This window comes from Danio rerio, chromosome 22 (genome assembly GCF_049306965.1).
Source record: "Danio rerio strain Tuebingen ecotype United States chromosome 22, GRCz12tu, whole genome shotgun sequence".
NCBI lineage: Eukaryota > Metazoa > Chordata > Actinopteri > Cypriniformes > Danionidae > Danio > Danio rerio.
The window spans coordinates 1119398-1145177 of record NC_133197.1 but is presented as its reverse complement, the minus strand read 5'-3'; the positions used below and the strand labels follow the sequence as shown (position 1 = coordinate 1145177).

At 40.0% G+C, this 25780-nt stretch overlaps 1 protein-coding gene across 1 annotated transcript in view; it reads left to right on the top strand.

Moving 5' to 3' along the window:
• The window catches only part of lamb3 (laminin subunit beta 3), a 30963-nt gene extending 6000 nt beyond the window's left edge, over window positions 1-24963 (top strand). Inside the window, exons 3-22 of the mRNA XM_073936854.1 lie at window positions 387-501; window positions 1799-1872; window positions 1955-2146; window positions 2859-2922; window positions 3608-3795; window positions 5195-5315; window positions 7536-7724; window positions 7982-8137; window positions 9535-9728; window positions 9858-9954; window positions 11481-11847; window positions 12444-12604; window positions 14599-14810; window positions 14886-15089; window positions 15517-15661; window positions 17890-18097; window positions 18243-18384; window positions 21137-21313; window positions 21388-21541; window positions 21786-24963. Of these exons, the coding sequence (XP_073792955.1) occupies window positions 387-501; window positions 1799-1872; window positions 1955-2146; window positions 2859-2922; window positions 3608-3795; window positions 5195-5315; window positions 7536-7724; window positions 7982-8137; window positions 9535-9728; window positions 9858-9954; window positions 11481-11847; window positions 12444-12604; window positions 14599-14810; window positions 14886-15089; window positions 15517-15661; window positions 17890-18097; window positions 18243-18384; window positions 21137-21313; window positions 21388-21541; window positions 21786-21925 (3300 nt within the window). The 3' untranslated portion in view covers window positions 21926-24963. The remainder of the gene's footprint in view (window positions 1-386; window positions 502-1798; window positions 1873-1954; window positions 2147-2858; window positions 2923-3607; window positions 3796-5194; window positions 5316-7535; window positions 7725-7981; window positions 8138-9534; window positions 9729-9857; window positions 9955-11480; window positions 11848-12443; window positions 12605-14598; window positions 14811-14885; window positions 15090-15516; window positions 15662-17889; window positions 18098-18242; window positions 18385-21136; window positions 21314-21387; window positions 21542-21785) is intronic.
• Window positions 24964-25780: the final 817 nt, after the last annotated feature.

Below are 25780 nucleotides of genomic sequence, written 5' to 3'. Positions count from 1 at the left end.
CCAGCTATAGTTTATATAATATACCTCGATACACCACAGTTTTCTTTAGTAAAAATAAAAGTATACTACATTTATTACAGTTTTTCAGTATAAATGGTTGTAGCTTTAAGCAAAACTGCCTGCTTAATGACCAAATTAAATGTAGATAAGACCTACACTTTTTAGGTAAAGGTTTAAAAACACTACAGTATAGAGTACAGTAGCCTATAGCATTTAATTTCGACATTATGCAGCATTCAATATTCATTTATGTTCACCTTTTCCCAAATTCTGTTATTGATATTAGAGAACAAACGTTGATATTCATATGAAGCATACCTGCAAATGCTTTAGGTCTTCTTAGCAACATATTAACGTCTAAATCGATGTTTTTCAATGTGTTTCAGTGGAAGATGAAATGTTGTCCGTGTGATTCTCGCAATCCCGCGGCGTACAACGCACACACCATCCAGAACGTGATTTCCAGCGCCGGACCGAACCGATGGTGGCAGTCCAAGAAAGGTAAGACCTCGAAAAAAAGCATCCGTGATACAAAAACAACAGTGCTATACTAGCTAAGTTAGCAAGTTTCTTTACATTTCTGTAATACAATTTCTGACATAGGTTAAATGACAGGAGGTCCTCAAAACGAAACTTACATGTAATTATTGTGTTTTAGCACCATTTTGGGTCATTGATGAGGTAAATTATAACTCAGTCAGGTCATATTTTAACTTTAAACGGCGTGTTTACTACAAGTTACTATAGTAACAGCTGAGCGCGCGAAAAATATAACCGTCATTAGAATCAGAAACTTGCTTCATTGACATAAATATAGTCGCTTAATACTTTTTTGTATTTTAAATGATAATAAAGCTATATATAAATAATCATACACAGCACAAAAGACTGTCATTTATCAAAATGTTATGTTTTGTTTCCAATAATATTGCTCTTTAATAATTAATAATTTCCCTTTTCTTTGTGATGTTGAATTTAAAAAGTCATATAACGTTACCTGAACTATAAGCAATTGTTATAATAAAAAAAGTTTGGTAATTAGAATTCAATTTGATAATTGTATTTTATTTAAATACATTGAATTAATTTGGACAACATGGTGCCTCGGTGGTTAGAACTGTGGCCTCACAGCAAGAAGGTCGCTGATTCGAGTCCCTACTGGGTCAGCTGTCAGCTCTGTGTGGAGTTTGCATGTTCTCCCCGTGTTGGCGTGGGTTTCCTCCGAGTGCTCAGGTTTTCCCCACAGTCCAAACACATACAGGGGAACTGATCTACTAAATTGGATGTAGTGAATGAGAGAGTGTGGATGTTTTCCAGTAGGGCTGGGCGGTATATTGGGTACTGAGGATATATCCATATGATTCCCCACCGCGATGCGGTATTAGGGTTAGGGTTATCCAATATTGTTTATATCGATATGCTTTGAGGCCACACGTGCGCATTCTGTGTGAAACAGACCACTCCAAGGTAGGTAGCAAATCGTTCAATAACGACCCATCACTGACGCGACATGAACATGCAGTGCCGGTGTGGTGAAAAATCTATCTGACTCCCCGGACAAATTTGACTCAGGAATGATTGAGTAAATTATTTTGTAAATTAATGGTAAAGTAAGTTTGAATTTTGACAACTACCGCATGCAGATTATAAACAGTACACACTTTTAATTAAATCCATTTAAATGTATTATTCAAGTCAATATGTAAACCGCTCCATTACGCAATACTAGTCAATAGTAAATTTACAATAGCTGACAATAGAGTTCATGATCAACTGTTGATGTGATGGCTAATTCCAGATGTAAATCCTGTGACGCTGCAGCTGGATCTAAATGGACAGTATCACCTGGAGACCGTTTTCCTCTCATTCAAGGTATCTGATACGCTTCAATATATTTATTCAATGTAAAATGTCAAATTTAATGTCGCATTTAAGGATTCGTCCCTGTCTGTAGGGCCCGAGGCCTGATGCGCTAATCATCGAGAGGTCGAGGGATTACGGTCGGTCTTGGCAACCCGTCCTCTACATGGCCACCAATTGTCCGTCCACTTTTCCTCGGGTCAGCACTTCGTTTCCTCGCAGCTTTGAAGAAACGTACTGCTACACGCTGCCGTCCACCGCAGATGACCCCTACAAGGACCAGAAGGTACGTTTAGATAACAAGCTTTGGCTTGCAGTACGTTAGATGGAAAGTTTTCCGCAATGTTCTGGGAACGTTAGTTTATGGTTGCCAGGGCGTTATCGATTGGTTAAAGTTCTCTTAAAGAGACAGTTCACTCAAAACTGAAAATATACTGTTAATTAACCCAGCCACAGGACATCCAAGACGTAGGAGACTTTCTTTCTTCAGTAAAACATTACAGCAGGTATTTAGCTGAATCTGCTGTTCTTGGTGATTCATAAAATGGCAGTGAATGGTGACAGGTTGTTTAGATTAAAAAAAAAACGCATACAAACAAATCCAAATCAACCATTATTGATTTGGACTTGTTTGTATGTGTTTGTTCCCATGTCATGTTATCAGAATATTAAAATAAACTAAAAACAACTCACCTTTCAAAGACCACCAATCACTTCACTGAGCAACAGTCAGGACATAATAACAAACCCATATCTCAGCAGAGTCCGTCGTGGTTTTGGGTCCCCTTGAAACATTTCCGTTGTGTTACACCTTTAAGTTCTTACCCTCACTAAAAACTTCCTGCAATGTTCTGGGAAGGGGAGTTTGTCTATACCAAGTAGTAACCAAATGGGCACCAAAGGGAGCCTGATTAGATCATTTACTCTTCCAGATGTCTATTTAAGGACCACATCTCATGCTTGCCAAATTAATACATTTATAATTGTCTTCTTTTCAGATTCACTTTTACCCTCTTCGTCAGTTTGCAGACATCAATCTACCCAACGAATACAAAATTGAAGGTGAGATTGTTTTGAATTGATCCAATTAAATGGTTATGCTGGGTTATTTTTATTTTAATTGATTTTGATAAGAACTGATGGAAATGATTTAATCCCAAATATCTGAATCAACCTGCCGAAATCGTATTTGATTAAAAAGCTTGTGAATTGGATCAGTATATTACAATTTTAATTTATTTTTATAAATGCATAATTTTAAATGCCACATTTTAGTTAATGTTTCAATTACTTACGCATAAACACACTTATAAATTATAGATGGTACTAAATGTAATACATTTACATGGTTGTTTGTCGCCACCTATTGGTGTAATAATGAAGCTGCTACAACATTCATTTGAAGCGTCAAGTTGCTTTTAAACAATGACATTAATATTTACCATAAACATCATTGTTTATATCACTATGGACTGCTATTCCAGTACTTTTAATTGATGGTTTGTGACTCACAAATTAAGATTAAACATATGTAAATCGGGATCTTTTAACAGGTGTTTGAAGCGAGGTCACAATTTAAATTATATTAAAATAAAAACTTTAAAATGATACATTTTTAAATCAAATTTTTATAGTTGAACAGTTTGTGGTGTTAGCGGCTGCAATGACAGATGCAAAGGGTCAAGCCCCGCCCCCTGATTATAATAATGTTAAAACTAACCTTCAGACGGCTGTTTTTTCTCCTCAGTGGCGTCCGGGTTCACTGGTCTGCGGGTCAATCTGACTCAGCTGGGTCCGGTTCCTAGTCTGCCGGGTCGTGGTCTGAGTCAGTATTACGCTCTGAGAGAGATGAAGGTCATCGGCTCCTGCTTCTGCCATGGACACGCCAACCGCTGCCTTCAGGACACCAGCAACAACTACCTTCCTAACACACCGGTAAAACACACACACACACACACACACACTGAACTTTAATTTTACACAACATGTATATTTTTTCAAAATATTTTGGAATTTGGAACTTGCTGCAAAGCCATGTCTTACCAATTTGTTCAGCAAATGTAAAAATGGTATTACAAAAATTAGTAATTAAGTCGCTACAGCACTGACATGACAATATTTCTATCAGTTTCACTTCTATGTTAAAACAGTCAACAGAAATGAAACCCTGAGTCTCTGAGCTTTCCAACAATCATTGTTTTGTCCACATTTGATTATATAATAATGCAATCAACTTGGTCAAATGGAACCGCCCGCTAGGGGGAGTAAGGCAGTAATGTAGAGTGTTGTGGTACTGGGACAGGTAGAGTTAAGACTCATTAAGTCAGCATGTAATTGAAATTAAGATTGTCCTTTTTTCCCACATTGTGAAGTACATGCGATTGATATCATAATTTGGAGACTGATTGGATCGTTGGGAGATGGGTGCTGCAATCAAAATGGAGGGAGACAGATAATGGATAAAGGCAGAGCAGAAACAAAACACGCACTGATAGCCCCACCCTTAAAAACTGATATTCCTGTATAAAAGAACTGATATCCCGCCCTAAAGAACTGATAGCCCCACCCTAAATAACTGATAGCCCCACCTTAAAGAACTGATAGCCCCACCCTAAATAAATGATAGCCCCACCCTAAAGAACTGATAGCCCCACCCTAAATAACTGATATCCCCACCCTAAAGAACTGATAGCCCATTCTAAATAACTGATATCCCCGCCCTAAAGAACTGATAGCCCCACCCTAAATAACTGATATCCCCGCCCTAAAGAACTGATAGCCCCACCCTAAATAACTGATATCCCCGCCCTAAAGAACTGATAGCCTCACCCTAAATAACTGATATCCCTGCCCTAAATAACTGATATCCTCGCCCTAAAGAACGGATAGCCCCACCCTAAATAACTGATATCCCCGCCCTAAATAACTGATAGCCCCACCCTAAATAACTGATATCCCCGCCCTAAATAACTGATATCCTCGCCCTAAAGAACGGATAGTCCCGCCCCAAATAAATGATCCCCCCGCCCTAAATTACTGACAGCCCTGCCATAAATGACTAATAGCCCCGCCTTAAGGGACTAATAGCCCCGACCTAAAGGACTGACAACCCCACCATAAATTACTGATAGCTCCGCCCTAAAGGCATTCCATGTGACTATGATATTTGATGAAAGATTCTGTGGGCAAATGAATATTTACAAAATAATAAAGTGCACAGAGACATCGTTTATAACACGCACTACTATATATACAAGTGAAGTGGTTGAGTTTTGATTCCATGCCAATTTTAAACTCACTTATAGTGTGTGTGTGTGTGTGTGTGTGTGTGTAGGTTGGCGGTATGTGTGAGTGCCAGCACAACACAGCCGGTGTGAACTGTGATCGATGTGACGACTTCTATAATGACCTTCCCTGGAGACCAGCGGAGAGCGGAAACACACACGCCTGCAAGCGTACGTCTGCATACAAACACTGCACTATTATGAGTAGTGTGTGAGTAAAGAAAGTTGTGAAAGCATAATAAATAGTGTCAAGAGTATAAGCATTATAGTGTGAACATTATAGTGTGAACATGAGTGGTCTGTGAGTACCATTGAGGAGGACTGGAGTGTGTATGATTAGTCTGAGTAGTGTGAGTATGAGCAGTCTGTGAATTGAATGAGTATGAGTGGAAGGAGTATGAGTACTCTGGTAGTCTGAGTATGAGTAGTGTGAGTATTATTAATAGTCTGTGAGTATGAGTAGAGTGACTATGAGTGGTCTGCGTGTAGTGTGAGTATTTGTGGAGTGAGTACAAAAGTATGAGGAGTCTGAATAGAGTGAGTATGAGTTGTCTGAGTATAAATAGTGTGAGGATGAGTAGTCTGTGAGTAGAGTGCATATGAGTAGTCTGAGTATGAGTGGAGGGATTACAAGTAGTCTGAGTAAAGTGAGTATGAGTAGTGTGGGGATGGGTAGTCTGTGAGTATGAGTGCATACGAGTAGTCTGATTAGTCTAAGTTTGAGTAGAGTGAGTATAAGTCGATGGAGTTTGAATAGTCTGAGTAAAGTGAGTATGTGAGTAGTCTGAGTATGATGGGAGGGAGTAAGATTAATCTGAGTAGTTTGAGTATGAGCGAGCATGAGTTAAGTTAGTATGAGTAGTCTGAAAAGAGTGAGTATGAGTAGAGGGAGTATGAGTGGAGGGAGTATGAGTAGAGTAAGCATGAGTGGAGGGAGGATGAGTAGTCTGAAAAGAGTGAGTATGAGTAGAGGGAATATGAGTCAAGGGAGTATGAGTAGTCTGAGTGAGTATGAGTAAAGTGAGCATGAGTGGAATGAGTATGAGTAGTCGGAGTATGAATGTAGGGACTATGAGTAGTCTGAGTAGAGTGAGTATGAAGAGAGTGAGTATGACTGGAGGGAGTATGAGTAGAGTGAGTATGAGTGGAAGGAGTATGAGTATTCTGAGTAGAGAGAGTATGAGTAGAGTAAGTATGAGTGGAGGCATTATGAGTAGTCTGAGTATGAGTGAAGGGACTTTAAGTAGTCTGAGTAGAGTGAGTATGAAGAGAGTATGACTTGAGGGAGTATGAGTGGAGTGAGTATGAGTGGAAGGCGTTTGAGTAGTCTGCGTATGAGTGGAGGGAGTATGAGTAGTCTGAGTAAAGTGAGTATGAGTAGAGTGAGTATGAGTGGAGTGAGTATGAGTGGAAAGAGTATGAGTAGAGTGAGTATGAGTGGAAGGAGTATGAGTAGTCTTAACAAAGTGAGTATGAGTAGAGTGAGTATGAGTGGAGTGAGTATGATTGGAAGGAGTATAAGTAGAGTATGAGTGGAGTGAGTATGATTGGAAGGAGTATAAGTAGAGTATGAGTGGAGTGAGTAGAGTGAGTGAGTAGTTTGTGAGTATGAGTGGAGGGAGTATGAGTAGAGTGAGTATGAGTAAATTGATTATGACTAGAGTGAGTCAGTAGTTTGTTAGTATGAGTAGAGTGAGTATGAGTGGAGTGAGTATGAGTAGAGTGAGTATGAGTGGAGTGAGTATGAGTAGAGTGAGTGAGTAGTTTGTGAGTATGAGTAGAGTGAGTATGAGTGGAAGGAGTATGAGTAGTCTGAGCAAAGTGAGTATGAGTAGAGTGAGTATGAGTGGAGTGAGTATGAGTGGAAAGAGTATGAGTAGAGTGAGTGAGTAGTTTGTGAGTATGAGTGGAGGGAGTATGAGTAGAGTGGGTGAGTAGTTTGTGAGTATGAGTAGAGTGAGTATGAGTGGAGTGAGTATGAGTGAGTGAGTAGTTTGTGAGTATGAGTGGAGGGAGTATTATAATTTATGATCTATTATAATGAGTAGTCAGAGTAAACTAAGTAGTCTAAGTAGTGTTAATATAAGTAGTGTGACTGAGTAGAGTAAGTACGAGTAGTTTTTGTGTGGAAGGAGAATTGGTACTCTGTGAGTATGATTAGTCTGTGAGTAGTGTATGAGCAGTTTGTGAGTATGGAGTAGACTGTGAGTAGCGTCAGCAGCGTAAGTTTCAAGTCTTTCAAGTAACAATTGTGAGAATTCTAAGTAGTGTGAGTGCTGTGAAAAGTGTTTGAGTCGTGTAAGTAGTGTGTTATGAGTAGTGTGTGTAGTGAGTACAGCATTATGGTGATCAATGTGTGAGTATCTGAGCGTGTGTGTGTGTCTCCTGCAGGATGTGAGTGTAATAATCACTCTGAGCGCTGCCACTTTGACCCGGAGCGCTATGAGGCGACGGGCCGCAGCAGTGGAGGAGTGTGTGACGCGTGCGCGCATCACACCACTGGACCACAGTGCGAACGCTGCGAGAGAAACTACTACCCCAACCCACTGAGTGACATGAGGAGTGCAGACGCCTGCCTGCGTGAGTACACACACACACACACCATACACAAACATGCACACATACCATACATGTACACAACACACAACACACACACACACACACATACACACACACACACACACACACACACACACACACACACACACATACACACACACACACACACACACAATCACATTTCATACTGTACAAATACACTCTCTCTCTCTCTCTCTCTCTCTCTCGGATGATGATGGTGTGTGTGTGTGTGTGTGTGTGTGTGTGTGTGTGTTCAGGTTGTCTGTGTGACCCGGCGGGCTCAGAGAACGGTGGTCAGTGTGATGCAGGAACAGGAGTGTGTGTGTGTAAGCAGAATGTGGAGGGCGAGCGCTGCGACCGCTGCAAAGCTGGATTCTACAACCTCAACGCCAACAACCCGCTCGGCTGCTCCAGTCAGTTACACTACACAACTACACAACAACACCAGCACAACACCAGCACAAAACATCTACAACATAACACAACAGCATAACAAAACAATAACCACACCACACCTTGATAACATTACACCATAACAACACCACACAATACCATAACAACAGAACAACACAACACAACATTACCACAACATCTTAACCACACAGCAGTGCAACACCATAACAACACCACAACCTAACTCCATAATACAACAAAACACAATACCATAACACAACAGCACATCAAAATACCACAACAACACCGTAACACAACATAACAACACCACACAACACCACAACATAACTCCATAACATAACAGCACAACACAATATCATAATTCCACAACACCACAACAAAACACAACAGCACAACACATCAACACAACACCATATAAACACAACAACTTGAAAAACATCATAACACCACAACAGCACAACACAACACCATAAAAGCACAACACCATAACACATCAACACAACACAAAAACCGCAACAACACAACACCACAACAGAACAAAATAACAGTACAACACAACACCATAGCACAGCACTTCAAAACAGCATGACGACACAACACCATGACAGCACAACACCTTGACAACAAAACACAATACCACAACACCACAATGACACCGAAACATAACACAATAACAAAACACAATACCACAACAACACAACAGCACACCACAACACACCATAACAGCACAACTGCACACACCATAACAACACAACATTACAACATAATACCATAACAACACACCATGACTACACAAAGCCATAACAACATATTAACACAACATCATATCAACACAACACCATAATAACACAACAGTACAACACAATAACATATGAACAAACCATAATAACACATCAGCACACCATATCAAAACAACACCATAACAACACAATATCAACACAACACCATATCAACACTACTCCATAACAGCACAACACCAAATCAACACACCATAACTACAAAACACCATAAGAGCACATCAACACAACACCATAACTACACAACACCATGAGAACACATCAACACAACACCATAACAACACAACAGTCCAACACAATAACATAAGAACAAACCATGATTACACATCAACACAACACCATAACAACACAACATAACACCATATCAACACAATACCAATACCACAACACAACAGCACAATATAGCATCACAACACCACATCACCACAACAACAATAACAACACAACAGCTTGCTAATTAAATCATCACTAATGAACATCAAACTGACAATAAATAATCGATGAAATTAAACACATGTGAATGAACATAATGAACGCAACTGAATTAGATTGAATGTGACTACAACTGCACTGATAGGTGTGTGTGTGTGTGTGTTCAGAGTGTTCCTGTAGTTCTGTGGGTTCTCTCAGCGGTGTGTGTAATCAGCTGACGGGTCAGTGTGTGTGTCGCTCTAATATGGAGGGATTGTCGTGCGATCGCTGCGCTGCCGGTTACTGGAACCCCACATCACCCAGCGGATGCCAACCCTGCGGCTGTGACCCTGATAATGCCCGCAGCGCCACCTGTGACCAGGTACATACACACCCACACACACAAACACACACATATAACATGCACACTTACTAATTTACAGGAACACACACACAAAAACAAACAAACACACACACACACACACGGTTCTCACGTGTTTTTGTGGTTTAGCGCACCGGTCAATGTCAATGCCGTCCTGGGAATGGGGGCCGGACTTGCAGTGGTTGCCCTGACAACACATACGGAGATCCTCTGATTGGCTGTAGACGTAAGTATCTAAATGCTATTATTTTAATTGCACATCACTTCTTTTAAAGTCTGACATGTGAATGAGGCAGGACAAATGACGTGATACGTGCGAATGAGGCGGCGTAAATGATGTCATACGTGCGAATGAGGCGGCGTAAATAATGTCATACGTGCGAATGAGGCGGCGTAAATGATGTCATACGTGCGAATGAGGCGGCGTAAATGACGCCATACGAGCGAATGAGATGCCACAAATGATGTGTTACGCGCGCATGAGGTGGCGCAAATGATGCGATATGAACGAATGAGGCGGTGCGAATGACGCGATACTTGCGAATGAAGTGCCGCAAATGACACGAAATTCTGAATGAGACGGTGCAAATGACGCAATATGCACCAATGATGTGGCACAAATGACACGATACTCGCGAATCTGACAGAGCAAATGATGCGAGACACGCGAATGAAGTGGCACAAATGACGCGATACGCACGAATAAGATGGCGCAAATGAGGCAGTGCAAATGACGCGATATGTGTGAATAAGGCAGTGCAAATGACACGATTTGCGCAAATGACGCTATACATGTGAATGAGGCGACGCGAATGATGCTATGGCTGCGAATGAGGCAACGCAAATGACGCGATTCGCACGAATGAAGCGGTGTGAGTTGAGCATTTTGCTCGATTGACACGCTTAGTGCGTGTGTTGCACGTTTCGCTCGAGTTGGAAAATTTGAACTTCAGCGGACATTCACGCACCGTTAACGAATCAGGAGCTTTCCAGCTTCAGTTTCTGGAGGAGTTGATGAACTCACAGAGCTGGGTGCACCTCTGAAAGAATGTAGTGAACTTAGACACCGCTCCGAACAAATCAACACTATTTTTCAGCCTTCCTAAAGCACATAAACACAGTTATTCTCTCAATAAAATCCATGTTAACCTTTTAGCAACGAAGCTACAGTCACCAGGCAGACAGAAGCCCCGCCCATGATGCACTTTTACGTCTATTGTGAAGGAGATATGACGTGCGAATGAAGAGAGTAAACTCAAAACGTTCACCTGTCTATTTACGTGTGAATGCACGATATATCTGAGCGTGCCACGGCTGGTGTGAATACGTCATCAGAGTGTGCCTGAATCTCTGCCTCGGCTGCGTCAGATAAACATCACAGTGACAGACATGAAGCAGATCTCACATAACGTCTGTGAGAAATATTACAGTAAGAACTTTCCCAATGATTATTTGATGTATTTGTTGTGGAGTTAATTCAAGCCTTTCTGCAACGATGAGTCACACACAATGTCAATACGAAAGTTTACGCACACACACAGACTGTTTTTGCACGCAAATGTGACAGGATACATATTAATATCCTGATTATATATAATGACTGAATAATGAGCAAACAAAGCTCCGCCCCCTACTCAATATTCAGTTTATTATAGAAGCTCATTAGCATACTAAAATTTAAGTCTCAGAAACTTCCTGTTCACACGGACTTTAACACTGACAGTATCTGACATGATGTGATGTGTTGATCAGGGTGTGACTGTGACCAGTTGGGCACTGAGGCGTGTGATAAGCGCACAGGTGTGTGTCGCTGTAAACCGGGTGTTACCGGCCCCCGCTGTGACGCCTGCAGCCGGGGACACTGCGCCAGTTTCCCACAATGCCCTGCATGCCCGTCCTGCTTCTTCAGCATGAGCTCGCAGCTGCAGGATCTGACGGTGGATCTGGAGCGGCTCACTAACCAGCTGCTGTGGTCCGGCGGTCAGCCCACATCCGGCAACACCTCGCGCTGGATCCAGACCCTCCAGCAGACGCTCACACTCATACAGCAGAGCCTGGGGGACACACCGGAGTCAGGACGCACTGTAAATGATGCTCTGCAGAAACTCAACACACTCAGGTAAACACACACACACATACACATAGTCTGGTATATGCTTCACGGTACACACACACAGAAACACACACTCAAGTACATTCTCTAAGGTACACACACACACACACTCAGGTACATGCTCTGAGGTAAACACATACACACACCATCACTTAGGCACACACACACTCAGGTGCAGACACTAACTTTCATAGGCACACACACACACGCTCAGGTACACAAACACTTCGCTATGCGTATGCGGGAGACAAACGTAACTTGGGATGTCTGCAATTCTCACATGATAACAAAGAGGGCTAAACATGTGTCCTGCCAGAGTAAAAATGGTAAAATGGTCATATATTAAAACAATTATATGAGCCAAGTGGCAGCACAGACGGAGAAAACCAAACAGGTCCAATGACAGAGCCCTGAGGAACTCCACAGGATACAGACGCAGTTAATGAAGGAAAAAAATAATAATAATGAGGAATAAATTAGAATTCTAAATATATTAAAGTCAAAATATTTAAACAAAAAAGGACAAATAAAAGGTTTTCACAATGATTGTGAGTACTAAACGAACTATTTAGGAAATAACAATGTGATATTGTTCTGTGCAGGTCTCAGATGAAGACTTTGAGGGATGATCTGCCTTCACAACCCCTTGACCGAGATCTGGAGCGAAGCCTGGACGATCTGGAGAATCTGTTATCGTCTCTGAGACTGGACTTTTTCACCAAGAGACACGGCATTAACGGCGGCGGCGAATCCATCAATGCTAGTGCGTATCAGCTCTTAGCACATAAACATATCCAACATGCAATGCTGGGGTAACTTTAAAAACAAATATATCACAATCTGGAGTCACTTTTAAGAAAAAAATAACTCAATGCAGGGACGCCACTGACTGGTACGAGTCCTATGACAACATTGTGGCGAAAGTGAAGACTGGGGACTGGGAGGCGTAGGCTGGGCGGTATCTGGTTGGTGGTGTTGCAGGTGAAAGTGACGACCAAGGGGTTAAGAGTTGTTGTTGTGGAGGGTTGTGGGGGCCGGGGGCTTGGGAGTTGTTGTCGCAGCCAAAAGTGTAGAGCAGGGGGGTTCAGAGTTGTTGTCGCGGACAAAAGTGAAGACTGGGGGTTGGGAATTGTTGTCATGGACGAAAGTGGAGGGCTGTTGTTATGGACAAAGTAGAAATTTGAAAATTGAAAGAGCGAAGGTGGGTGTTTGATTTGACTCCCTATAGTAACTCTGGGGGTCCCAAAATGGCATGGATCAAACTGTGTTAATTTGTAAGAAAGAAATGTAAGTTACGTTTTTTTTTCTCGCCTGGGCTTAAGATTGTAATATATTACTTTTAGTGCTGAGAAAAGATTAAGTAATCGCTTCCAAAATAAAAGTGTTTTGACATAAGACATGTGTGTGATATATATATATATTTGTTGTGTAAATATTAAAAACAAAACTATATATGTTGCATTCATATTCAAATTGATATATAATTTGTATCATATTTATAGCTAAACATAAACAAACATTTTCTCAAATATACGCTTGCATGTGTGTATTTGTATATGCATATATATATATATATATATATATATATATATTAGGGATGTAACGGTATTGTAAATACCGTCATACCGCAATATTATTTTTTTCGATATTACCGTAGTCGCATGACTCGGTAAAACTATAGGTCTTCTGAGAAAATTTGCTCAGGCGAATGAAGCGAACGGGAGGTACCGGAAACTACAATTCCCATCAGCCCATGCTTGACCATCATCCCTTGCGGTCTGTTGTCGCTACAGATCCAGTAATGCGGAAATGGAGTGTGCTGCTAGAAGCGGGGATCAAAAAGAGCTGGAAAACCCTAAAGCGGGTGTTGTCGCCGCGCGCGTACTGAATAGTGGTGTTGTCGCGCGAGTTCTTATCAGCTGTGTTGTCGCGCTCGTAACTTACTGTAAAGCAGGGACGGAGGGTATGTCGTGTTTTGGTCATTTTGGAAGGGAACTTTCTATCCAAGACTAAAAAGGGCATGTGCACTGCACAGGTTGAGCACTGTGTGTGCACGTGCCTGCAAGTTGGGGAATAGGACTAATAATCAGTCATGGGGACTGCAGAAACACAGCACACTGTTCAGATTGATGCAGACATGAAACCTCTATCTCACTCATGGTTTGTCTTCTCAAGTGGGGGAAAGACAATGCACAGCGTTACCCACTGCTGTCAACCTGGGCCAAGTCATATCTCTCGTCCTAGAAACCTCAGTCCCAAATGAGAGGTTTTTTTTCTGTTGTAGGGGACGTTGTAAATACCCAGAGATACCAGCTTTTACCAGATTATATTTATATGATAATTTTCCTTTAAACCCATCTCTATCTAAGTGAGTGAGTGATTAAATGTTGAATGTGATGACTTTTCAACAATACTAAATTGAAACTTAATTTTTTTACATGGTTTAATATTTTTTTGTTATTAAAATTGAAGTTCCTGTTTCAAAGCTTACAGATAGATGGCTAATTTGTATGTCATTGACACTTTTGGCACTTTTTTGGAGTATTTTCATAAGTTTTGTTTTTCCTGTAAATTATTTAATAAATACCGTACCGTGACATTCATACCGAGGTATTACCGTACCGTGAAATTCTGATACCGTTACATCCCTAATATATATATTATGTCAAAACAAACTTTAATTTTTGATCCGAGCAATCACTAATTACTGTTTCCATCCGTGCCACACACTCTAACAGTAGCTGATTTAATTCTCAGGTGCTTTCGTCGCCATTCAGAGGTCATTCGATAAGTCGACAGATGCCATCAAGCGAGCAAACGCCACTGAAGATACGCTGAAGAAATCTGAAGGCATCCGAGAAAATGCATTGAGTGGCTTATACGATGTTCAGCCTGGAAATACCAAAGATCTGGAGAAGCTGAAGAAGGATCTGGCAACCCGGCCCAATCTGACACCCACCGCCGTCAAGGTAATCTTTCCGCAACCGATTTGCGAAAACAAAAAAAAAAGTTGATTTTCAGAAGATTAATTGTGTGTTTCTCAGGTGTGTGGTGGTGATCGTGTGGAGCCGTGTACTCCAGAGCGCTGCACAGGGGATATGTGTCCTCCTAATGGAGCGCCCCCATGTGGAGCGGAGGACAACTGCGCTGGAGCTCTTCCCAATGCAAACAGAGCCTTTCAGGACGCGGACGAAGTGAAGGCTAAACTGCAGGAGCTCAACGATAAAATAACGAAAGCAGCGGCACAGGTAACACACCGAAACAATAATTGTCCTAACACTTTATAATAACAGTACATGACTACCGATGTACTAACATGTAAACTAAACGTCACTTCATTAGGAACTATGATGAACTCCTGTGGTTAAATTGTTCATTCTGATGTCGACAGAACGCTTTGTTTTTCAACGTAAACACAAACTAGACCGATAACAGTTACATTCAAGCACAGGAGTTGTTGAGTAGTTAAGAAATAGTTAATGATAATAATGTACCCGTCAAGTAAAGTCATGACATAAACCAAGAATCCAAGTTGTGCACAAATTAAGCCGCAAAATCAGCCCAAAGTGAATGAAAACACCACATAAGGGTTAAAAAGACGAGACAATGAAGAAAAGTTTAATAGTCAAGGTTATGACAAGAGAACGGTAACTAAACATATTCTCTGACACACAGATACAGGAAGCTGAAGATTCAGCCAATAGGGTGAGACTTTCCACTGACAAACTAGCCAATCAAATCAAGCAGGCGCGAGCCGATGTGGACGGAGACCTGAAGGACACCAAAGACTTCATAAACACTCTGAGGGACTTTCTGTCCGGTGAGTTTCTTGTAAAGCTGCACATACTCTGTATACTTTAAGTTTGCATGACTTGAAAATAAAACATTTCTACATGTTTTAACTAACTTATAGTAACTATGGTAACCAATTAACTTAACTTTTCTGAATTTGATCGTAATGCAAAAAGGTGCATCTTTTGCACCCTCTAAAGTTGCTTTAAAACAATAAGTATTGTGAAAAGTGCTGTACAGACAAACTTCAACTGTTAGTATCAGTACGTTAGTCATACTTGCCAATACCCCCGTATTTCAGACCCATCTCCTGCACCCTCCAATTTTGTTAGTCTCCATTCACACAGGGCGTCAGCGTCAACGCTTCCCATTCACTTTTAATAGGTGACATCAGTCAGTGCCGAACTGCATTGTGGATCTGTCAGCACCAATTCAGTGGCACTGCTCACTGCAGAAGTTGGGAAATTTTTTTCAAGCACCAATAGAAGCATCAGCCAATCAGATCGCTTTAAGCAAATACTCCAGCTCAGACAGTAGCCGATTTTGGACTAATTTCATTGGCTGACGCTACTATGATGAGCACATCAGCCCCAACTTCAGACATGCCTTCGGTCAAGCGTAGACTATGAAGCCCTGTGTGAATGCACAGTTATTTCTCGTGGAATACCCCCAGTCCTCAGCTTTTTGGTTCAGTCAGTAACACCTCCTTGTCGACAACTTTGGAATAGTATCCGATCGCATCGGCCGCCCTGACCCCAGTCCATAGTACAGTTACTAACCCATATCTCAACTGTGTTATTCAGACAAACACACATTGCCACCCCCTTCCCGGATTTTCAGAGACAAATGTTGGGCAGGTATGATGTTAGTCTGATGGTACGTGCACACTAAACGTGGATGAGGTGTCAAGCCTAAGTGATTTACATGTTAAGTCAATGCAAAAATACAAACAGACATCATGTGGCGTGAATTGAGGATTTTGCATGTTTGACGAACCACTCGAGCTTTAGCAAACATTCCGCCGTGTTAACCAATCAGAAGCTTGCTCTCGTAGGGGTGTGATTATGACGTAGCACCTGTTGTTGGTGCCCCGATGGGAAATCCTCTTGCCAACAACAGACAACTGGCCTTGGCTCAGTCTGAAGCACCGCTGAAAGCCTCCATCATACAGGTTCAGTTTCTGGAGGAGTTGATGAATGAATCTAGTGTACTCTGACACGGCACCGAACAAATCTAGGCTGTTTTTCAGTCTTACTAAAGCACATAAACACAGCTACTCTCTCAATAAAATCCATGTTTGCCATTTAGCAACAAAGCTAGAGTCACCGGGCAGACTATAGCTCTGTCCATGACATGAATCTGCAACTATTGATGCGCAAATTAAGCAAATCTGATGCACAAATTAAGCAAATCTGATGCACAAATTAAGCAAATTTGATGCGCAAATTAAGTGAATTTGATGCATGAATGAAGCGAATTTGATGGGTGAATTAAGCGAATCTGATGTGCAAATTAAGCAAATTTGATGGGCTAATAAAGCGAATATGATGCGCAAATCAAGCAAATTTGAAGTGTGAATGAAGGGATTAAACTTAAAATATTCACTAATCTAATTTTGCGCTATATATCTGCACAAGCAGCATCTGGTGTGAACGCCCCGTTAAAGATATCTATAAGATATTGTGTTCCAAAACAGTGACAAAATTAGCAAATTTAGAAGATATAAACATCCAAAGCTTGCAGTTTGCCACTTCCGTGTAAATGCATCAACGATTTTTTCTCATGGAATCTTCTGACCAATCATATGCAATGGTCTCAAACTCAACTCCTGGAGGGCCGCAGCTCAAGCTGCTAGTTTATTTCCAACCACCTCCAACTCACACCGGCTTAATAGTCTCTAGTAGTCTTGAACACTTTGATTAGTTGGATCAGCTGTGCTTGATTAGGGTTGGAGCAAAACTGTGCAGAGCTGTGGCCCTCCAGGAATCCAGTTTGAGACCTATGCTCTAGTATGACATGCCCCGCCCCCTTCTTCTCGTTGGCTGCTCACTTGATGCACTTGAGCTCAACCACTCCCACTGACAGAGCTATGAAAAACAACACTATTGGCTGTTTTTTTTAAATGGGAGGAGCTACTCTATGTCCCGCCCCTCTTTATGTTTCAGTTGAGATTACATCAAATATCGAATAAAAAAGGCACATTTCAAAGCACGTCACCTTTAAATTGAGGTTGTTCGTTGTTCGTTTTGTATTCAGACCCTCAGTCAGACCCGGATCAGGTGCAGCGTGTGTGTGACGGCGTTCTGGAGGCTCAGTTTCCCGCCAGTGTGGAGAATCTGAAGAAGAAGCTGAAGGAGATTCAGGATGCGATGAAGTCTGTTCCTGATAGCAGTGGAGCTCTGGAGGATAGCAGAGCACAGCTGGAGGAGGCTAAACAACTCCTGAAGAGAGCTATAAACACACGGTAACAACACACAGTACTGTAAACATACACACAATAACACAAATCTACTCATGGTTCCGCAAAACTCACACGGCAACACAAACATACACGGCTGATGCATATTAATGCAAACTAGCTAACATTGCTTGAACGTTTCCGTCTGCAGTGACGCAGCGTTTGGCATCCAGCAGGACGCGGAGAGCATTCTGAAGACCATGGACGAAAACGAGAACATTTTGGACGACCTGAAGGACAAAATCAATCAAAGCGGAACCATTGCGGAAAACGTCAAGAAGGACATTCAGCAGGTCATAACCAATCACAAAACTCCATACCATTATTAAAAAACAATATTACACGGCTGTCTGGAATATTCGATTCTGATTAGTCAGTTGCGACATTCCAAGGTATGTTATTCCCTGATAACAACTCATTAAACTAATAACACAGGCTCATCCAGGGACTTCAAATCATCTTGATCGTCAGTGAATATGTTCATATATGTATATATATATATATATATATATATATATATATATATATATATATATATACTGGTCTCTAACGCCACTGCTGTTTGGCGCCATCTAGTGTCTGAATAATGCGCAGGTTAGTGTATACTCCATCAGCTGTTTTAGTGTTTGTCAGCTGTGTGTTTTTGATGTTTGGCGCCATCTAGTGTCTGAATAACGTGCAGGATAGTGTATACTCCATCAGCTGTTTTCGACTGTTTAGCACCATCTAGTGTTTGAATAATGCGTAGGTTAGTGTATAGGTTGGGCAGGTATGCAAATCTGATGCGCAAATAAAGCAAATCTGATGCGCAAATTAAGCAAATCTGATGCGCAATTTAAGCAAATTTGAAGCGCAAATTTAGCAAATCTGATGCCCGAATTAAGCAAATCTGATGCGCAAATTAAGCAAATTTGATTCGCAAATAAAGCAAATCTGATGCAAATTAAGCAAATTAGATGCGCAAATTAAGCAAATCTGATGCAAATTAAGCAAATTAGATGCGCAAATTAAGCAAATCTGATGCGCAAATTAAGCAAATTTGATGCGTGAATGAAGTGAATTTGATGCGCGAATTAAGCAATTCTAATGTGCAAAATAAGCAAATTTGATGCACAAATAAAGCGAATCTTTTGCACAAATTAAGCAAATCTGATGCACAAATTAAGCAAACGTAAATTAAGCAAATCTGATGCGCAAATTAAGCAAATCTGATACCTAATTAAACAAATTAGATGCGCGAATTAAGCAAATCTGATGCGCAAATTAAGCAAATCTGATACACAAATTAAGGAAATTTGATACACGAATTAAACGAATCTGATGCGTGAATTAAGCAAATCTGATGTGCAAATTAAGCAAATGTGATGCACAAAGCAAATCTGATACGCAAATTAAGCAAATTTGATGCGTGAATGAAGTGAATTTGATGCGCGAATTAAGCAATTCTGATGTGCAAAATAAGCAAATTTGATGCACAAATAAAGCGAATCTTTTGCACAAATTAAGCAAATCTGATGCACAAATTAAGCAAACGTAAATTAAGCAAATCTGATGCGCAAATTAAGCAAATTTGATACGCAAATTAAACAAATCTGATACACAAATTAAGGAAATTTGATACGCGAATTAAACGAATCTGATGCGCGAATTAAGCAAATCTGATGTGCAAATTAAGCAAATGTGATGCACAAAGCAAATCTGATACGCAAATTAAGCAAATTTGATGCGTGAATGAAGTGAATTTGATGCGCGAATTAAGCAATTCTGATGTGCAAAATTAAGCAAATCTGATGCGCAAATTAAGCAAACGTCAATTAAGCAAATCTGATGCGCAAATTAAGCAAATCTGATACGCAAATTAAGCAAACTTGATGCGCGAATTAAGCAAATCTGATGGACGAATTAAACAAATCTGATGTGCAAATTAAGCAAATTTGATACACGATTTAAGCAAATCTGATGGGCAAATTAAGCAAATTTGATGCAAATTAAGCAGATCTGATGCACAAATTAAGCAAATGTGATGCACAAAGGAAATCTGATACGCAAATTAAGCAAATTAGAAGGGCTAATTAGATGCGCAAATTAGGCAAATTTGATGCACAAATTAAATGAATTTGATGCGTGAATAAAAAAACAAATCCGATGCGCAAATTTAATGGGCTAATTAAGCGAATTTGAAGCCTGAATGAAGCGAATTTGATGTGCAAATTAAGCAAATTTGTTTACTCCATCAGCTGTTTTTGTTTCTGTCAGCTTTGCGTTTAAATATTTTGTAGCAAATATCAGTGTTATAAACAGGATAAAGTACATCCAGGAGGCTATTATCGTAGAATAAAGCCCAAACGGTTTATCGTCAGCCTGACGCAAAATGTAGTTCTGTTGTCTAAGACTGAAGGGCTTATTCTGAGAAAACAACCAGGTGAGGGGGCGTGTGGGGGTTGCATGACGTAGATGAACAGCAGGGTGTGGTGTGGGGTGGAGTGTGAGTTTGCACGTTAGCAAAAAACTAAAAAACACAACACAATAGAAACACAATAGAAATTTCTCCAAAATCGCTTCCAAAGCTTACGATTATATTTCAAATTCGGAATCACCATTAAAATTAAACAACAACTGTCTCTTTAGTTTATTTTTAAATGTTTGAATTACACAAAATCTGCAGAAACTCACGCCTGGTCCAAGCCCCTCAGTCTATATCAATTGCTGATTGGCTCCTGTGCTAGTAGGCGGGACTTCATTTGCCACATTGACCATTACACTTCTCCAAAACTATATGAGTGACCCGTCTTGTGTATTCTCTAGTCTTTGACTCTGGGCAGTGCCCCCTACAGGCATACGTGTATATTGTCGTTTTGTTTGACGGAGCAGTGTTATTAGTTTAATGAGTTGTTATCAGGCAATAACATACCTCGGAACATTCCAACTGACCAATCAGAGTGAAGTATACAGAGCAGCCGTGAAATAATCTGCAATAAAACACGCCTGGATGTACTTTATCCCTTACTTAATAACCAAACAATGGCACTCACTTGTTTGTTTCAGATTGAGGATGCTCTGACTCCCGCAGAGCAGGGGATTGTGGGTATCCCAGAGCTGCTGGATGAGATGCGCCCCCTGCTGGACTCACTCAAAACAGACTTGCCAACAGGAAAAACGCTCGCAAACGATGCTCAAAAACAGGCGAATTTAGCTCAAGACGAGGCCGACCGCGCCGCAGAGGTACTGAAACACACCCAACACTCACACATGATCATCAGCAGTGGTTTATTTACTAAACTAACACCCGACTGCAGGATCTGGAGGAGCTGAAGCAGGCGCTGGAGCAGATGAAGCTGGCGGCGGCTGAAAACACTCAAGCTGGAGAAGATTCAGTGCGTCTGCTGAACCTGCAGAAGGAGGCGGAGTCTCTGATGACGGACACTTCTGACATCATCAAGGCACTGAAAGGTACCGCCCACTGCACATCCCATAATCGTCACTTTTTTCTCTTCGAGTTTTGTCTTATTTAAATTCTATTCTCTTTTTGATTAGAACGTTTTGCTGATTTTCTTATACACAAAACTGTAGTGCACAGCCCCTACAGAGCGCTGTCATACAACAAACAAACTGAAGAAAATCAAACTGAATCTAACTAATCACAATAATCACACTCTGATCGCCATGGTAACCGCTGACTGCTTGTGTTTGTCAGATAAAGAGGTGTCGATACAGCAGAGAGCGGCAGACATCGAAGGGAACAGCACTCGTCTGCTCGGGCTGGACGCTCAGGTGGAGAAGCTCCGAGACGATATTCGCAATAAAGTCACCAGACTGAACATGTGCCAGGGCTGAGGGGAAAACCACACACACTCAACAACACACACTCATCACAGCAAAAATACTACTATAGTAATTTATAGTAAACACTGGTGTTTTTGAACCGTACTATAGACAAAATACTTGTATTAATGCAATGCAGTGATTCTACTGTTGCTATGGTGACACAACAACTATAGTGATTGTTCTGTTGTGGTTCGATAGTTGCTATAGTAACACAACAACTATAGTACTTGATCTGTTGTGGTGATTCTACAGTTGCTATGGTAACAACACCAATAGTGATTGTTTTATTGTGGCGATTCTATAGTTGCTATGGTAACACAACAATAGTGATTATTCTGTTGTGGCGATTCTATAGTTGCTATGGTAACACAACAATAGTGATTATTCTGTTGTGGTGATTCAATAGTTGCTATGGTAACACAACAATAGTGATTATTCTGTTGTGGTGATTCTATAGTTGCTATGGTAACACAACAATAGTGATTATTCTGTTGTGGTGATTCTATAGTTGCTATGGTAACACAACAATAGTGATTATTCTGTTGTGGTGATTCTATAGTTGCTATGGTAACACAACAATAGTGATTATTCTGTTGTGGTGATTCTATAGTTGCTATGGTAACACAACTACTATCGTGATTGTTCTGTTGTGGTGATTCTATAGTTGCTATGGTAACACAACAATAGTGATTATTCTGTTGTGGTGATTCTATAGTTGCTATGGTAACAACTACTATAGTGATTGTTCTGTTGTGATTCGATAGTTGCTATAGTAACACAACAACTATAGTACTTGATCTGTTGTGGTGATTCTACAGTTGCTATGGTAACAACACCAATAGTGATTGTTTTATTGTGGCGATTCTATAGTTGCTATGGTAACACAACAATAGTGATTATTCTGTTGTGGTGATTCTATAGTTGCTATGGTAACACAACAATAGTGATTATTCTGTTGTGGTGATTCTATAGTTGCTATGGTAACACAACAATAGTGATTATTCTGTTGTGGTGATTCTATAGTTGCTATGGTAACACAACTACTATCGTGATTGTTCTGTTGTGGTGATTCTATAGTTGCTATGGTAACACAACTACTATCGTGATTGTTCTGTTGTGGTGATTCTATAGTTGCTATGGTAACAACTACTATAGTGATTGTTCTGTTGTGATTCGATAGTTGCTATAGTAACACAACAACTATAGTACTTGATCTGTTGTGGTGATTCTACAGTTGCTATGGTAACAACACCAATAGTGATTGTTTTATTGTGGCGATTCTATAGTTGCTATGGTAACACAACAATAGTGATTATTCTGTTGTGGCGATTCTATAGTTGCTATGGTAACACAACAATAGTGATTATTCTGTTGTGGTGATTCTATAGTTGCTATGGTAACACAACAATAGTGATTATTCTGTTGTGGTGATTCTATAGTTGCTATGGTAACACAACAATAGTGATTATTCTGTTGTGGTGATTCTATAGTTGCTATGGTAACACAACAATAGTGATTATTCTGTTGTGGTGATTCTATAGTTGCTATGGTAACACAACAATAGTGATTATTCTGTTGTGGTGATTCTATAGTTGCTATGGTAACACAACTACTATCGTGATTGTTCTGTTGTGGTGATTCTATAGTTGCTATGGTAACACAACAATAGTGATTATTCTGTTGTGGTGATTCTATAGTTGCTATGGTAACACAACAATAGTGATTATTCTGTTGTGGCGATTCTATAGTTGCTATGGTAACACAACAATAGTGATTATTCTGTTGTGGTGATTCAATAGTTGCTATGGTAACACAACAATAGTGATTATTCTGTTGTGGTGATTCTATAGTTGCTATGGTAACACAACAATAGTGATTATTCTGTTGTGGTGATTCAATAGTTGCTATGGTAACACAACAATAGTGATTATTCTGTTGTGGTGATTCTATAGTTGCTATGGTAACACAACAATAGTGATTATTCTGTTGTGGTGATTCTATAGTTGCTATGGTAACAACTACTATAGTGATTGTTCTGTTGTGATTCGATAGTTGCTATAGTAACGCACAAAACAACTATCGTTCTTGATCTGCTGTGGTGGTTTTACAGTTGTTATGGTAACATAAAAAGTATAGTAAAGCTGTGGTCAAAGTTTGAGCATGCAAAAGTCGCACAGCTCTGCGAAAAGGGGCGGGATTAAACAAGATGATTAGACATTTAATAAAGCGAGCGAGGTCATGTGTTGATCCTTGGTCTCACGCAGTCAAGTGATGCGATTTCGCAGGTCAGAGTTCACCAAGTTTGAACTTACTGACGCAGCAATCAGCGAAACTTGCCGCATGGCCTTGCGTTTCCGGTGTGACGCATTCACATGAGTATGAATGGAAGTCTATGGGCAGAAAAGCCCAGTGTGGCCGCAGCTTAATTAATCTGTTGATAGTTCTATAATTGCTATGGTAACACACACAACAACTATAGTACTTCATCTGTTGTGGTGATTATATAGTTGCTATGGTAACACAACAGCTATCGTAATTGATCTGTTGTGGCGATTCTACAGTTGCTATGGTAACACAACTACTATAGTATTTGATCTGTTATGGCGATTCTACAGTTGCTATGGTAACAGAACAACTGTATAAATATACACGAATGAGGCAATACTGTAGTTTTCTACAATAATAAACTCTATTATACTACACTACACCACAGTTTACTGAAGTAAAAATTTAAGTAAACTACAGTATTTATAAGATTTTATCAGTTGACTATAGTCAGCACTACAGTATGCTGCAGCATTCATTAACAGTTAGTAAACATTACACTACATACTGTATGATACACTTTACTGTAGGATGGTTCAAAAACACTAGTATTTACCATACACTATTATATTTTTTACATGTGGATACACAGAAATGATGATAATAAAGTGTGTGAATGAGGACTGAGTGTGTGTTATGAAGAGATCTGTGGAATATTAATACACAACACTGTGTACACTGCTTTCTGAAATGTGCTGTCATCAATAAAGCTTTTACAACCTGACCATAACTGAAATGCTCTGATGAAATCAAATAGAACTGCTTAAATCAAAATGAAATACTACAATTACTGAAAGCAAAACTGAAAAACGGAAAATTATTATTCATTTAAAAGCTAAAAAAGAAATTAATTACAGTTAAATATGAACAAAGTCAATTCCCGAATATTATTAAATACTGTTAAATGACAGAATTAAATGAAAGTAGCATTAAATTAACATTTTTAAAATAATGCACATTGTGAAACAAACATTTAAAAATAATTCCAGATATAAACTTACTAAAATAAAATCAAAATAAAGTGATAAATAAAAAAATAGACTAAAAAGTGGATATATAATAATATAAATATAAAGAAAAATATAACAAAACTGACAAAATACCAAAATTAAAAGGAAATCTGGACATTTAAAAGCTCTCTCTAAACAAAAATACTCGAATATGAACTCAATTTATAGATTTCAATTAAACAAACAACAAAAATGTATTTTTACAGCCAAATTAATTAATTAATTTAATTAATTAATGAGCAAGAATTACATTTCTACTCATTAAATTAGATCATTTCATTAATTTTCCTTCAGCTTAGTCTCTTATTTATCAGGGGTTGCCACAGTGGAATGAACCGCCAACTATTCCAGCATATGTTTTACACAGCGAATGCTCTTCCAGCTGCAACTCATTCACACACACACACACACTCACAAACTATGGCCAGTTTCATCAATTCCCCTATAGCGCATGTGTTTCCCACAGGAAACCCACGCCAACACGGGGAGAACATGCAAACTCCACACACTGACCCAGCCGGGACTTGAA